Source organism: Cyprinodon variegatus, unplaced genomic scaffold, assembly GCF_000732505.1.
Source record: "Cyprinodon variegatus isolate N-32 unplaced genomic scaffold, C_variegatus-1.0 Scaffold52, whole genome shotgun sequence".
Lineage (NCBI taxonomy): Eukaryota > Metazoa > Chordata > Actinopteri > Cyprinodontiformes > Cyprinodontidae > Cyprinodon > Cyprinodon variegatus.
The window spans coordinates 314,909-331,565 of record NW_015150505.1 but is presented as its reverse complement, the minus strand read 5'-3'; the positions used below and the strand labels follow the sequence as shown (position 1 = coordinate 331,565).

Sequence of the window (16,657 nt, the reverse complement as noted above, 5' to 3'; positions counted from 1 at the left end):
CTGTCCTTAAATTACAGCCAAACTTATTTATACAGTAACAGATAAAAACCTTTAGATAAACCAAACATTACCGCCACATATCTGACTCAATAACCATTAAAACAACTATTTTCATTCATTTCAGATGGAACTATTCACATACTTGTATTATATTAAACTCCATTTCCAATATTCACCACAGTTTGGCGCCAAGTACCCTTTCCTCTGAGCACGGAGCAGCCGGCTTGCTTGGACTTGCAATGAATACTGGGAAAACCAAGGATAGCGAGGATACACCAGATCCGTCCTTCAAATCGGGCAAAACTAAGGACGCATTTGTTGGCCATATGACGAGGAGTCTTGGAATCCGACCAGACCTCGGCACCTCACTATGACGTAATCGGCCTTCGAATCTGGCCTTTGGAGGACGCAGCCCATGAATTCAAACAGAGCCTTTGACTTTAAACCTCAGGTTAAAACCATTGTAAATGTATGTAGCTTGTCATCTGCAAGCCACTTACCTACATACAAATAATGACAAAAGGGCCAGGTTCTTGGTACCCAGAGGCAGTTCTAGACAAGGGCCAACAGGGGCCTGTGCCCCTGTAGAACTAGTCCTGGCCCCTTCTATGGCCTCTGTACTGAAAACACACATAACAAAATTGATGCAATTAGCAGATGCAATTATAAAAAAAAAAAAAAAAAACACTTTTTCAGATGATGTGTTTTTGCACTGTAACCAAATCAAATTTTAATGATTGTTCGGCTGAATAAGGAATATCTGTCCCCCCAAATCAGGGGCGAATGTAGGAAATTTGGGGGACCAAGCAAAGACATGCAGGGAGCCCTCTGAATTGAGAAGACAACACATAAAACAGACCCATTATACAGATTAGTGTTGTGCCGATGCCCTTTTTTGGCCCCAATAACGATACCCGATACCTGGCTGTGCAGAATTGGCCGATACCATCTGTTTGAAATTGATGTGTGTGTGTGTGTATATATAAAGAACTGCATACTACTTGGATGTAAAATAATTGCTATCATGGTTTTGTCAAGCTGCTGCCTACCTTTGTGAAGCAGGAAAAACACTAAAACAAAGTGAATCCAGTAGAACTTTTTATTGCCTACCTGGAATGGGTGACAATAGTTGAAGAAACTTTGGGCTACCCCCCCCAGGACCTTCGTGTGTCTGGAAACAGCAAAAGCATACACAAACGAAATTCAAAACTTAATTTTTAAAAGAACGATCGTCAATATCATAATTAAATACTTATCATTATAAGGGGGCGTCTCCTTCCACGGTTTAATGCTCTCTAGTTGTTCATCTCTTGTTCAACAGGTGCTGACTTTGCTGCTGCTGGCGGGGCCCCTTAGACACATTTAATATTATAAGCTTTTTGATGGCATTTCAGAAAAAGGATTTTTATCAAAAACACAATTAATGTGCACCAATAAGGAATAGCTGTATTAACCATATATATAAAAGGAGTTTTATAGGGCCCCCAGGAACTTGGGGCCCTAGGCAACTGCCTAGGTCAAATGGTAAATCCCACCCTGCCCACAATGACACCTTTTTTATTATTTTTTATTTATTTATTTTTTTTCCTACTTGCTTTGATTCTGTTTTATCTTCCTGTATTTTAATCATGTAAAGCACTTTGCATTGTCTTTGTACTAAATTGTGCTATACAAATAAATTTCCCTTGCCTTGCCTTTAAAGGTGTTTACATGTGGCAGTTTTTTCCAGCGATGGACCTAAACTATTCTCCTTCCTTCTCTCCATTCTTCTCTGTTCAAGGTTCTTTCTGTTCTCAGCTCCCATAATTTGTTAAGTCTTAAAACCCCGGCACTTATGTTGATACAATATTTTATTTTTTCTATAAATTTATGTTCATACAAATATTGTTTTGGGATTCTACTCAGAACACATGGTTTGATGAAACACATTTGGCAATATTACTTTTACCTGAGATAAATTCACAATGGATTCCTGCTTCTCTGGCTGAATCAAGTGATGATTTCTCTCATGAAGCAGAATTAGAGTTAATTCTTAAAATGGTTCATTTTATAGCTGGTTGAAGATGTAGAAATGCATCTAAATTTAAGATCTCAGTCTCCAGCTGCTTAATGAGATAAGAAAATTTATTCTTTCCTTGGATGCGGAAAACTCTGCATATATGTAGCAGATAAAGGCAAAACTAGGGAGCTTCACCGAGGCCATAAAGTTTGCTAAAAAAAAACAACTTTCTGAAAAAATGTAAAACAATCCACTGGACTTTGTTTCCAAGTTTGAAAACATTTCGCTTCCCATCCAGGAATCTTTTTCAATTAAAAATGTCAGGAATAACGTTGAGTTTGAGGTTTTATACAGTAGCCCAACAAAGGCTAGTTTTTCGTTTGAAAACATGCAAATTGGAACAGACGAAGGGGTCCGCCCCTTTGAAATGGGGGTCGTTTTGCTTCTTTTGTTAGCCTGCAATGCCCCATACCTGTCTAGGTGTCTGAATGGGGGGGTCGTGAAAGGTGATTGTCGGACTGGCTGAATAGACGAGGTCCTCCGCTCTCCTGTACAGAGTGTGGGGCTGCGATGATAGTGGGAAGGAATTAACTAAATTGCTGCATGTAGGTTTTTGAAAGGTGGAACCTGAGTCCACCGCCTCTGCTTAAGGTTGTTTTTTCTTTCCTAACATAGATGGCTTCTTTCCTCTCAAATCACCTGTGTTCTTTATCCAGATGTGAACATTCTGGTCCTCAAAAGAATGTTCTTCGTCCACATGGTGTAGATGTACTGCACACTCTTCACCAGAGGAGGTCGCTCTTCTGTGTCATGTGTTTGTGGAGAGGTTGTTTGGTTTCTCCAATATAAAGATCAGAGCATTCCTCACTGCAGTGGGCTGCATACACCACGCCGCTCACATTTAGTTTGGGGGTTTTTCCCTGAGGATGCACTAGCCTCTGTCTAATGGTCTTGTTAGGTTTGAAATGTACTGGTATTTTGTTTTTGGAGAAAATCCTCTTGAGTTTTTCACAGAATCCTTAAAAAACAAGCTTGAAAAAAGCTTGTTTGAAAAAAAAAATACACTGAGGGGAAATTATTAGCAAAAAAAATTGAATAAATAAAAGAAAAAAGAATTTTCAATTTCAAGATTTTATTTTTTATTGCAGATTTCTCTTTTTTCCACTTCACACTTATGGCCCTGTTTTCTTGTGCAGGGCAGGGCTTCAGATGAACAGTTCAACACAGCTGCTGAACATCCCTTTTTTATATATATCACTTCCTCTTGCTAACAGGCAAGATGAAATAATAGGTTTAATTCTGATTCTTCTTGAAAACATTTGAGATCTAATCCTTTCCTGAGACCTTGTCCTGTATTATGTTCCTGTGTCCAGAAATACAAACAACACACATGCCAACTCACCAGGGCTGCAGACTGCAGTTAGGTATTTGGGATAAAGAACAATCAGAGGGTTGAAGAACGGGACCCACCCTGAATGGCTGAACAAGGGACGAACAGTCCTGATGATGAAAGAAGACAATGCCAACCAATTATCGGCCGATAACCTGTCTCTCCATAAGACGGAAGCCTCTTTGAGGCATCATAGTGGATCAGCAGGTGCAGGAAGGCAGTAGAGAACCAAAGCTTGAGATGAAGAAGCCTTACATCCTTCCCAGGAGTACGAGAGGGGGATGAGAGAGCAGTTCTATTTATACATATATTATTTTTCCCCCCTCCAATTTTCTGAGACCACTGAGATGTCACCTGGCTACCCTGACCACAAGAAGACAAAATATGCATTTATATTCTTATTTTTGAACTACAAAAGGATTGTTTTATATATTTAAGTTTGTCTCCCTTCACTGTAGTAACAGAAAATTCACTGCAACAAAAAGTGTTATTTAATCTCAGTATGAATCAACATGTTGTTTGAAGGCATCCACTTCACAAAGGACACAACCAGGGAGAAAGATGAGGGAAGAAGCACAGTGAGATTTACACAATACCCCAAACCGAATATTCCACAGAGCTCTGTTTAATCCATCGTGTGAGAAGCTGTTTTCATAGGATGGATTAAACTATAAAGGCAAGACATGGAGAGAATTTGTAATCCAAGATCAGAGGATAGAAGATGGATTAAGCTAAAACTGAGAGAAGACCTGGTAGGAGGTGTGAAGGTCCCGGGACTTTAACAGCAACTTGCAGCCCGAACTCTGGAATGAACCAGTAGAATGAACCAGTAGAAGTCAAGACTAGTTGACATGCTGAAGCACATTTGATCTCCATTTGAATGAGTCCTTCAAGCCTTTTAACAAGAGGAAATTATAGAAATCTGATATAATCCAACCCATCCATCCCTGCTGTTACAGGACAAGATTCCCTCAGATCATTGTTTTCTCACCTGAACCATAAAGGCTACATGTGTTGCATTATTTATAGATAAATAGATAAATCTTAAAGCAGGAGAGTAAGATTTAATAAAGCATAAAGAACTGATACAAAAAGTTTTTTTTTTTCTTCTTTAGATTTTTATAAAGCTTTTGATTGTTTGAATCACACATTTATGCTGAAAACAACATGATTTTTGATCTGGCAATAAATTTATTAAGGCGATCACAATTTTATACAAAGGAATAAATAATTACTCATGGTAGGTGTACTTGCTGTAGGATTGAGATATAAAAGAGGCATATGACAAGGCTGTGGATGCCCTCCATTATTGTTTATTCTTTCAATCGATATTAGGAACAGTACTATAAAAGGAATCTCAGTGTCAAATAAACAAATTCAAATGAATCAGTTAGCTGATGAAACTATGCTGTTTTTTAAAAGATGAACAGATTCCATTAGCTTTAGATTGAATAAATCAATTCTCTATTTCAGGCTTAAAATTAAATGTAAATAAATAGGAACTGTTGCACATTACACAATCCAACATTGCAATCTATGCATAATATAAATATGAATAAGATATATAAAATTTATCCTTTCCAAAGATATGAGTAAGTATGAGAATCAGAACTTTGTGAACACATTGGATAGTTGCAGTTCTATTTTTAACAGCTGGTTAAGGTGAGACATCTTATTACTTGGTTTTATTGTCCAAAATGGAGGGTCTTTCTAGAATAATTTACCTCATCTCTGCCGGTATGAAAGAATTTAATCCAAATAATTAAAAATATTCTTGTAAATTCTATTTGGAGGAATAGATGTCATTGCATTAAGAAAGATGATGTGGTTGAATAATTGTAAGAATGGGTCTAAATGTGGTGGATTTTGATGTAAGGGATGGGGTCCTTAAATTGAAGTGGCAGAAAGCCTTCCTTAAATATACAGATTCCTTTTGCTTTACGATCAAAATGAATGGATTTGTGTTCCTTTTACGATGTGACTTTAGCTGGAACTTTCTGCCAGTGAAGCCCTCTGCATTTCATCAGTACTTTTGCATTGGGAATTAATTACAAACATAACCACTCCACAACATTCACTTTTGGAACAGAAATGTATCGATCATCAGGAAGTCAGTATTTGAAATATATTGGTATAATAAAAGGATCTGCTCTGTTAGTCAATGGGCTCTATGCACAGCTCCACTACTTCCTGAATTTAATACAGCTCCTTTGTTTCCTGTCTTTCATGATTGGATGCACTGATTAATCCAGGTGTGTATGACCTAAGTAACTGGCCAGACACACCTGGATTAATCAGTTCGTCCAGTAATGAAAGACAGGAAACAAAGGAACTGCTTTAAATTCAGGAAGTAGTGGAGCTGTGCATAGAGCCCATTAATGGATTCAGAGGGGAACTTCGGAATCATGGTGGATGATGATTCATATCAGGGTCGTTGTTGTCCCCAATATAACCTAAATTGCCAAAAAAAGAAAAGCAAATATAACAAATTGCTGAAATCTTAACTTTGCAATTTTAGTTCTCTGTTAGAAATTATTTATTATACTCTGGCACTTCAGATGAAGGTATTCAGGTCCACGAAATTAGATGTTACAGTGACATGGGGAGTTTCACTTTAAGGAATGTTTCCTGAATTCAATTAGAAGACATGACATTTTAAAAGACTTTATAACAGATCAAATTTCTAAAATAAAACCTAATTTTGTAACCTACCCTCTGCTTCCAGCAATGAAAGAGACACAATTCAAAATAATGAATGAAACATATTCAACTAAAGAGTTTTTGTCATCAGCATTTAAGTTACACACAGAATACTGTGTATTTTGTAAGAAAACATGAGACTTTGAAACAGTTCTTCTTTTTTTGTGAACCAAGTTTTAAAGTTCTGGACAGATTTCTGAGGCTGGCTAAACATAAAGAACATTGATCTGTCTCCTCTATCTGACACAGTTTGTAGAAACAGTATTATTTGGTTTAGAAGGGGAAAAAAACTATTCATTGGAGTATTTTGGAAACTTTCTTTTCATTTACAGATGTAAGATTTTATTTTTTATTTTTTTTAAGCCCACATTTTGTCATTGGAAAAATAATTTTGACAATTTTTCTAAGTGTGTGAAACTGGTTACATCTAAACATGTAGTCAAATTATATTTGTTGAAACGTTTTGATTTAATTTTTTGTTCTGTTTTGTTTCTTGTTTTAATTTTATGTTGTTCAAATGTCCATACACATAATTTTTTGACGGTTATTTATTGCTGCCTAATGTCTATTCCTACTTTACAGCTTTTATCTTTATTAATTGCACCCTAATGTCTATTCTAATTTACAATGTTTACTCCTATCTTGACTAATTCTGTTTGTGTTGTTCAATCGATTTGAGATTCTTGTATAATTTAACATATCTTTATTTTGTAGCTACTTTGCAATAAAAACAAAGCAGGAGAGCAGAGTTTGCATCTTGCGTCCTTTTCTAATCTTTCCGGCCTGCTTAGGCGGAAGTTGTATTGCGTGCATCACCCAAAACTGTCCGGCGGATGTTGTTCCACGGGCCTTGCCACAAAAACAATGGCGAGCGGGATCGGCAGTGAGTAATGTTTTTATCTCGTTTTTAATGTTATTTGCCACTATCAGACACCAGTAAGGCCGGACTAGAACATATTAGTTTATTTTATCCTAATTGTTGAGGCACAGTAGCCTCGTTGTCCCGAATATCGCTGCAGTGTTGAAAGCTGTGTGTGCTCCATGAATGTTTCCCCCCTTAACATTGCTAAGCTAAGGCGGTAATATAGACCAGAATTATCCGTTTTCGTTTTGTTAGTAGAATACGACTCACATGAAATTTACAAGTTTTTGTTTTTATAAGCCTTTGTGAAATTACAGTGAAATGGGAAGCTGTATCCGTTCCGGAGTTTTTTTGCTAGCCGTAGCAAGCTAGCAGTGCTTGTTTTCCTTCAACATGCTGCAGTCATCATCGGGTGTGTTATTAAATGTGTTATTTATAAATAATAAAAATAAAGTAATTCCTTTATTTGAAATGTAGTTTATTTCACAGACGATATCAATTCAAGTGTTATTGATGCTGTACGCATCTTCCACTCCAACATATTGAATCAGTTAGCTGGTAGGATCCAGTACCTGTCATTAATAAGTAAACATGTTATATGTTGTGTACATTTTAATTTGTCTCTTTTTTTCGCTGTAGAACACAAGATACTGAATGTGGGACCTACAGAGCCATGGTCAATCAGGGAGAAATTATGTCTGGCCTCATCTGTTATGAGGAGTGGAGACCAAAACTGGTAAATCGATTTAAAATGCTGCTCAATAGTAAAGGAGAGAATCTGCTGTCAATCAATCATCAATTAATATAGATATATGTGTATATATAAAGGGCAAAACAAATTCCAACTTTAAAAAAAAAACCTAGCTGCTCTTCCAAACTGGTGAGATAACGATAAACATTTTCAAGAGTGAAAAACACTGTTCAGAACTTGCATTATTGAATTTGTTGTTTTCATACATATAGTCCTATTAAAAGCTGTGAATTGTGCTTATTAAGATGTAGCAAATTTTGTAAACTTTATATATAAGACAACAGATCCACTGAATGTATCCCAGTTGTGAGCCATGCATACAAACTCTCAACTCATGTCATAAATCTGTGTGCCAAGATTATAAAGAGCCTAGTTTAGTAAAGCTTAAGCCCAGATTTCCAAAAGCTTTGCTTATTTTTGGTCCGCTGACACTTGCCAGCAGAAAGAGCGAAAGCTGTTATTATTCCTGAGGCAGGATCGCTAATGTACTATTTAATGGCTATTTTTGCAAACCCCGGTTTTTAAAAAGCTATTACCTGCTAATACCTTTTTTTTTTTTATATATACAAACAATATTTTAGATCAGGGGTTAATGTTTCATAATTGTTTCAATATTTTTTGTCAAACTAAAATGTATTTTAACCTTTTCAAAACGTTTTAACTCAGTGTTTTTACATCCATGCTGTTATCTGCATAGTTTGTTTTTTTTTTATATTTTTTTTTTGTAAAAAACAACAAAAAAGATGTGTTCTCCATACCTTGAGTTTTTTTTTTTTAATTCAATCTAAACTAGCACTTTCTTTATACATTTACAGTGTTTCTTTGTTGAGACAGATTTTTTTCCCCCATTTGCTCTTGAGTCTATTTTATCTTTTGATTTTGGTTCTTTTTCATATTTGTTTAGTCTTGTAGGTACCTACAAGACTAAACTGTTAACTGTAAACTCTAATTTTCTTTATAGCTTTGCCTGTCACACCTGAATTTCCCTACTATAGGATCATAAATTGTATAGTTCTATTCTGTTCTGGGACAAAATGATTGCAGAGTTGGCATTTCAAACTGGCCATACCCCTTTTTGTGGGGTTAGTTTGTCTAGCATTACAAAAACACATGTCTGTGTTTTGGCTAGTGAACATTTGTTCCACTTTTCAAACATTTCCTCCTCCAGCATGTCTTTAAGACAGGTTGAAATAAAGAGATAATTGTTTCAAACATGTCTTAACATGTCTGTGATTAGCTAAAGTAGATTTTCCTCCCTCAAAGTTTCACATCATAGATGGTGGTAGTTAGCCTGACAAACTTCAATGTTTAGTGAACGCTGGTCATGGATGATGAGGTGGAAAATCCTACATTACTTTTGCCAGTTTCTTCCATGGATATTTTCTACCCTCACACTGATTCCTCTTCAATATGCCCTCATTCCATGGATATTTTTTGTCCTTAAGGGTGTCTGTAAGCAGAGCCATCAAGCCTTTCTCAGAGCCTGGTCGACCTCCTGACTGGTTCTCTCAGAAGGTAAGAGACATAAACCTACTGTGCATTTATTACAAGGCTAGGTTTTAGCTAACTTCCTGCTGTGTTTCTCAGCACTGTGCCTCACAATATTCTGAGCTGCTTGAAGCCACAGAAGCACCAAAGTGAGTGCATTAACATTTACACACTGCAGTCATTGTCAGTGATGCTGCAGAACTGAATTTCTAACTTGAGGCCATGTTTATTTAAATGTTCTTGTTCCTTTAGACGCAAGCGTGGGGAGAAGGGAGAGGTGGTGGAGACGATCGAAGATGTCATCGTCCGTAGGCTGACCAGTGAAAGGATTGAGGAATTAAAAAGATTACAGAGAGACACACAGGAGCAGTACAGGTAAGTGGACACTTCAGGTGCATCAGCTTTTGTTATCCTCTTGATTATGTGCATGTAGAACTGATTTTATTATTAAAAATCGGCTTTAATTTTGGTTTATCGTGATTTGGAATTCCAAAATCAAAGGGTCTGTTCAGACCTGCCACATTTGCTCAACTTTAAATGGACCAGTTTGTTTTATTTCCTGGATCTGAACCTTTTCTGCAGGTATGAATAAATATCAGCAAACTTCGGTCAGGAACTAACGGCCAGATCGGGGACTCTGGTGCGATTTGCACCAGGTGTGAATACAACTTACAATTAGAATACAAACCACCTGGTCCAAAACAAACAAGCAGGCCAAAGGACTGGTGTGAATTAAGTTTGGGTGATTGGATGAATCTATCTACCATCGACGATAGAATCAGACCATCAGTGGTTGTTTTTGGTTTATTTAGAGCATTTATTTATTTATTTTTTCTTGGACCTTTGGGGTAAGACATAGCCCACAAAAAAACAAAAACTAAATCTAATTCTGTTTTTAAAGTCGTAGGGAAATCATATTTAAATGTCAAATCATTCTGGCTTAAACATGTATATAAATGTATTCTTTATCAGACCATATTGTCCTAAAAGTTAGAAAATTTCTATGTAAAAAAAACATCCTGTCTTAAAATCTGTGTTTTTTTTTCCTTATCTTATGCAGCCAGTTAATCAGACATCAGCCTGAACACCTAAATTATTCCAAAAACAATAAAATTTTTCTTTACCAAACCAAGCTTCTGCCGCCCTGGCGTCCTCTTCCACAACATCTTCGTCCCCGCTTTCCTCCTCTAAATAAAAAATGTATGATGAAGGAGACTCATCCACGACCTGCGACACTAAACTCTCCTCCTCTTGCATGTTTCCTCTGTCCATAGCGTTCCTTGACAGTGGCGTTTCTAAGTCACCAATTTAGTGCTTCTTGGTCCCAATGGAATTTCCCATTGGGAACCTACTAGCACTAAGTTGCTAACTGGTTAGCAAGATGCTTCTGAAAAACCGGCCACAACCAAACTTGCTTGCGAACCAACCGCAACAACAATCCTATCCCCTTGATAAACGACCAATCAAATTAACTTTATTCACTCGTGTAAAGTCGGGCACCACTCGGGAGAATTCCGAACTGCAACGGTTGGAACAGCCGCTTCCCTACAACTTTAATGGTGCTCACAAGCTCCTTTCAGTTGTAGCTTTTTTCCCCAGAGCCACCGTGCTGCAGCCAAACCAGAACCGCAGAGAGGCTGTTTTTTTTAAAAAGTGTGTGGTACTTATATAGAGCTTTTTCAAGTCAGGCGATGTGACCAAATCAATTTACACTACATTCAGTCATTCACCCATTCACGCACACACCCAGACACTGATGATGGCAAACTTTATTGTAGCCACACCTGCCTTGGGCTCACTGACAGAAGCAAGCATCAATCCATCCATCCATTCATCTTCTCCTGCTTATATGACAGGATCGCTGTGTGACTGGTGTCTATCTCTAGCATTCTATGGGCGAAAGTCACGGTACACCCTGGGAAGATCGCCAGTCTAACGCAGAAAAAAAAAACATCACCTGGATTCGATCACTTTGCATGCATACATTTAGTCAACAAGCAGAAGCTATGGAGGAGTTTGGAACTCTCAGCACAGTTGCAAAGAAAAAAATACAAATCCCTAAAAAATGCAATGATGTTTGATTCCAAGAGGCTTAAAACTGGATTTATGCTGGAAAAAAACAGTCTGACTGTTGGGAGTTTACTGAGTTATTCTATGATCTATCAGTTTTCAATGAGGCGTTACAGCGCGGGTCTAGCTTTCTCCTAATTCTGCTTCTCTGCCAGCAGATGGCGCCACATCTGTTTGTGTCAGCTTATAGCCCCCAGTGTGAGGTTCTATTTAGGCTTCAAAAGGATGATTTAAAAACTATCCTGATGACCACTTGGTTTATATTGCCATATTTTAATCAATTGAATTTTGGTGTTTTTTGGTAGAGGCAATAATGTGACTGTGCACATTGAAAGCTCAAAACTAACCAAACAAAGACTGTGCCTGTCGTATCTTTCCTTAAAGGTTAGAGGTGATTTGCAGTAAAATGTTTTCCTTCCTGTTCCATTCCTTGTCCTGACAGAAAACTGAAGAAGGAGGTGGAACTGATACAGTCGGGTCACATGGACTCCCAGCTCAAAGATCTGTGGGCAGAAATCACACTGTAAGGTTCTTTTCTATCTTATAAAAAATATGTCTAACTTTAATCTGAGTTATTCTGCTGTGCGTGAACAACAACAATCAAGGATTAGTTCTTCTAGAGATGTAGGATTTAACCTTAATTGTGCTAAGATAGTATTGCTATTTTTTCATGATTTTATTGGCCTTTTTTATGCGTGTACACTGGATTCTGCAGTAGCTTTTCTCTATTTTGTTTGGTTGTTTTTTGCTACCACAGAAAGAAGAAACAGGAGGAGGAGGAAGCAGAACAGAAGAGGAAAGCCACAGAGATGGCGTACCAAGGTAGGTTCACACTGCTTACTGTGAACACAAGCAGATCAGATTTCCCTCAAAACGCAGAAAAGCAAAATACACCCAGGCTGGTGCTGCAAAGCTGTTCATCAGTGAGACCTGATCTGCAAAAACAAACTAGCATAAGGTTATGTGACAATGGAAATGCCTCAGCAGTGGTTTTCTATCCTTCTAGTCATTTACAAACACTTGACATAATTTTACCTCATAATTTTGATAAACTGAGGAAAAAAAACAAATATTTGTCTTCATTTAACTTCTTTTTTGTGAGAAAGTAATTGATGTGAAATGACTGGCAGACATAACAGCAGCCGTTAGATAATAACGGCCAGAGGAGCCTGAGAGCACAGAGCTCTGCCGCTCCGACAGGTTTAAAAAGGGCTAAATCTGACTTACCACGTGATGTTTTGGTGTCCGTTTCATCAATTAACTTATTTTTAAAACAAATGAAAGGTTTTAAAACGTCATTTGTAAACTCACCTTTATTTACTGCCGCTTCTGGTGGAACAAATCACTGCAGGACATCTTGCTGACCATATTTCCGCCCCTTCAACAACCCCGGAAAAAGTCACATCATCAGCGTCAATGTGCATTAACACTCTACCCAAGCTTCTCTAAACATTTTGAGATTTGAAACAGAGGCTATTTGATTCAAATATATCCAACAAGATGCTAGACAATGATCTCGGTCTACCACTCTAGTGCCCACTGGCTGAAAATCCCCTTTGTGGCAGTGTTGCTCTCCATTGTTTACGTTCCTGATTTCTGTCATACTGATTACATCCCCAACACTAACCCAGCGTAATGGTGTCATCAGACACTAGGCCTGGGTAATAAAATAGCAATTTAGAAAAATGCAATTTTCAAATCGCAGAGGGACTCAGTTTTACATCACAATACATTTAACAAGAGTAAGAGACTAAATTTCTCCCTCCAGCCCTTAAGATGGAGCTAATATGATTAACGTGGGCATGTTATCACACAAAAGGGAACATAGAGTTGCAGCTAGCAGCTGCAAATGTTACAGTAAAGTCCTGGAACACTGGATTCTGGGCCAGCAGGCTTTCAAAGTCAGGAAAAAACTGAAACGCTGGAGTAAAGCATCATTATGCTTGTGCTTGGCGCGAAGAAAATCGCAATATAGATTTTTGGCAAAATCTTTCAGCCCTATCAGACACGCAGCTGCGTGGGACAGAGGCCTCACCGTTTGACAGCAGGGGATCAGACACAGCTTTTTATTTTTTGCTAATCAGAAAAGAGAAAGATTGTTAGCATTATTGTTTAAAAACCACACTAACCACTAATTTCAGAGGGAATGAGGCTCATCAGTACAACAAAACACCTACGTGTTACAAAGCTTGCCTGGAAAGCCGGGCACCTTTCTGAGAGCTGTGCTTGATGTTCTGGTAAATTTTTAATTGTGTCATTCCAGAGAGATCAGGTTCATGGACGTCAGTATTCCCTCCCAGTTACTGCTCGAATTTTCTGTTAAAACCTTCAGTTTATGACCTATGACTTAAGATGTCCGCCTTTGACCTTCTGTTTCCCCCACAGCGCGCCAGGCACTGAAAAACACGCCGAAGCGCCTCACCAGTGTGACGGTCCGTTCTCCTCTGGGGTCCAGCCCCCCGACCCACGACTCTCAGGCAGACTCTGCGGTTCCCACGCCGCCCATGGACACTGAAGGCGTCCCTTCAGAGGACACCACCATCCACTCAGTTGTAAGAGCACTGTTCTTCAGCACTTATAAATTACAGAGGAAATAGAAAACCTTTATTTTAGCAGAGACGCTGCAGTTCAAACACTGTTTTGCATCTGAACGTGTAAAAAGAACGGCCTTTCTCTGTCAGGCCCAGGGGGTCGGGGTGTTTCTGCCAGCAGCTGACCCTCCGGTGTCGGGACCAAAAGACCTGGCGAATCTGGTTGATGACTCGCCACAGAAGAGACTGCTGACGCAGAAAGCCACGCCGCCGCCGTCACCTCTGTTATCAGAGCTGCTGAAGAAGGGAAACCTCATATCAGCCAGCCCACGCCTGGTGAGATCAGCTTTCACATTACAAATACCAGTGATAAGCAGAGGCTAATTCCTACCCTAGCTTTTTCTTTTAGTGTGTTATTTGTTAATCCCTATAACAAATAAAAAAGCCTTTTACTCTCTCCCATATCTGACGTTTTTCCGGGTATTTTCTGGTTTTAGGTATCCGAAGGAGACACAACCAATTTAACGAACGGTCTGCAGACTGCAGCTGTAGTGCAGAGTCACGAAGTTTTTACAGGTAAGCAAACTGAGGTGTAGCTAGCTCTGGAAACTAAAGAAGGGACAAGAGCATTAAATGCTCCAAGTTGATGTCACAGTCGCTTCCCTCAAAGCAGCGCATCTTTGGGATTTTCCACTAATGTTCCCAGTGGCTTGAAGGAGAGAGCTGTTTATTGAGAGCTTTCATTCAAAATTAAATACATTAATTGTCAATTAATATTCTGTAAAAGAAATTAATAAATATCCCCATGAAATAAAATAAATATGCTAAAATAATTTTATTAATTTATTTTCTAATTAATTACATAATTTATTTATGTATTTCATAATAGCTTTTTGTGACTCTTTTATTTTGTAAATACTTTAGATATTCAGTGACTTTTTTTAACATTTTCATTTTAAGCTCTTTATGTTTTTAACTTCTCATATTCAAATAAGGAGGCGGGGTTTTATCTGTCGGGCGGCGCTGGTTAGGATTGGCTGAGTGAATTTGATTTGAAGTACTCCAATCATTTTGACCAATCAAATCAAAGTATTTCCTCTTAATCAGCTCTGTTTGGTTTTGTCACTACCCGATCTGTACCATCAGCTTAATTGTGCATTTGCAAGCAGATATTCATCCAGGTTGCCATAAATAATGTTCTTATGGTACTAAAAGTACATATTTCTATCCTTAAATCACTAAAGAATTTTTATCTACATATTTATAAAAATAATTAATGGCTTTTTCGAGCCACAAAATATCTTCGCAAAATAGTAATACTGAACTTCTTGAAATGTTAAAAATGTTGTAATTTGCACTTATTATAATTCTGTGTATTTAATTTCCCTCTGTGATCAATAAAGTATTTTAATTGGACTGATGTGTGCCTGCCAGGCAGCGTTATGTCCCACAGAGAGAACCAAATCCAACATCTCTGAACTGAATTTATACCTTAAATAAATACATACCAGCTGGTCCAGTTGGATCGACTGATTCTGCAGCTTTCCTTTCTCCTTTATCAGTTTCCTCCACACTCTCCTCTTTCTTCTCTTTGACTCTGAAATCCTCTCATCTTCCCCACTTATGCTAACATTATTTTCCTCCTCTTCACATTTTATTTATCACATGAACAAAGATCCCTTTAATTTGATGGTTATTAGGGTATAACGATATTCTTCCTCCAGTTACAGGATAAAAATGATAACAAATGTAACACAAGTCTAAAAGGAATCAGAAAGAAAACCTCAAATTAAGGAGTTATAACTTGGTACTTTATGTACACAATCCTTCTCCACTTGTCTTTAAAGTCAAGTTTAACAAAATAAAACAGCTCATTTAGATCCCTTTTCATACCACAATTTATTTTCTCAAGAGGGTGCACAAAAGAATATGACTTGTGTGGGAGTAGCATTAGCAACATTAGCAGTTAGCCATGGTTTGTTTCCCTGTCTGTTACACTGTAGGTAGAAAGTTACTCAAGCAGCAACACCTTACGACCCCCAGCTGAGTCCCTGATTGTTGGAATCGCCCCTTTTGCTGTAATACAGACAGGAGTAGTGATAGCGAGGCGGGCTAATGCTAGCATCCCTTCAGGAGTGATGGAAGTATACAGGACGACCCAAATCATGCTGCATGGAGATCGAGCTCTAGTGGGATTTCATGTTTTGAACAAAGAACCAAAACAAAAATAAAATAAGTCACTTTTACACTTTTCCCAACTCCAACACACACATTTTAACAGGAAAAAGTCTGCACAATGACTCCTCTAAATATTCAAACTAGAGAATAATAATGTGCAGCAAATGGAGCGAGCTGCAACACTCGCAACGGCTGCTCGCAACACATTGGATAAATATATTACAATCATTCCAGTAAGATGCTCATTTCTATTTGTTTGTTTCTCCTCTGTGTTCTGTCCAGATTGGGCAGTCACTCTGATCAGAAATTATTTACCCGCTTTATCCTCAGCACTGGTTTTGTACAGGAAGATCAGAGGTGTTACACAGCCTCCATTTCCTGTGTAAATAATCACCCATTGAACAATGTTGTTTAATAAGTTATAAGATAATAACATAACTTTAAAGCCTGAGCTAATCCTTTGAAGTCATAGGGAAATGATATTTAAATGTCAAATCATTCTGGCTTAAACATGTATATAAATGTACTCACACGATATTGTACCAAAATTTAGAAAATTTCTGCTTTAAAAAAAAATCCTGTCTTAAAATCTGTGGGGTTTTTTTCATTATCTTATTCAGGCGAGTTAGTTATACGTCAGCTTGTACGCCTAAATTCGACCAATCATATATCAACGGTCATCTGTCAA

The 16,657-nt window shown here is 37.9% G+C and overlaps 1 protein-coding gene across 1 annotated transcript in view; it reads left to right on the top strand.

The window, feature by feature from the left end:
• The first annotated feature begins 6,895 nt into the window (after positions 1-6,895).
• LOC107082401 (bromodomain-containing protein 8-like) overlaps positions 6,896-16,657 on the top strand; it is a 13,369-nt gene continuing 3,607 nt past the window's right edge. Inside the window, exons 1-10 of the mRNA XM_015371072.1 lie at positions 6,896-6,972; positions 7,591-7,687; positions 9,148-9,217; positions 9,290-9,339; positions 9,443-9,565; positions 11,703-11,783; positions 12,018-12,082; positions 13,646-13,812; positions 13,942-14,127; positions 14,289-14,367. Coding sequence (XP_015226558.1) covers positions 6,954-6,972; positions 7,591-7,687; positions 9,148-9,217; positions 9,290-9,339; positions 9,443-9,565; positions 11,703-11,783; positions 12,018-12,082; positions 13,646-13,812; positions 13,942-14,127; positions 14,289-14,367 — 937 coding nt within the window. The 5' untranslated portion in view covers positions 6,896-6,953. The remainder of the gene's footprint in view (positions 6,973-7,590; positions 7,688-9,147; positions 9,218-9,289; positions 9,340-9,442; positions 9,566-11,702; positions 11,784-12,017; positions 12,083-13,645; positions 13,813-13,941; positions 14,128-14,288; positions 14,368-16,657) is intronic.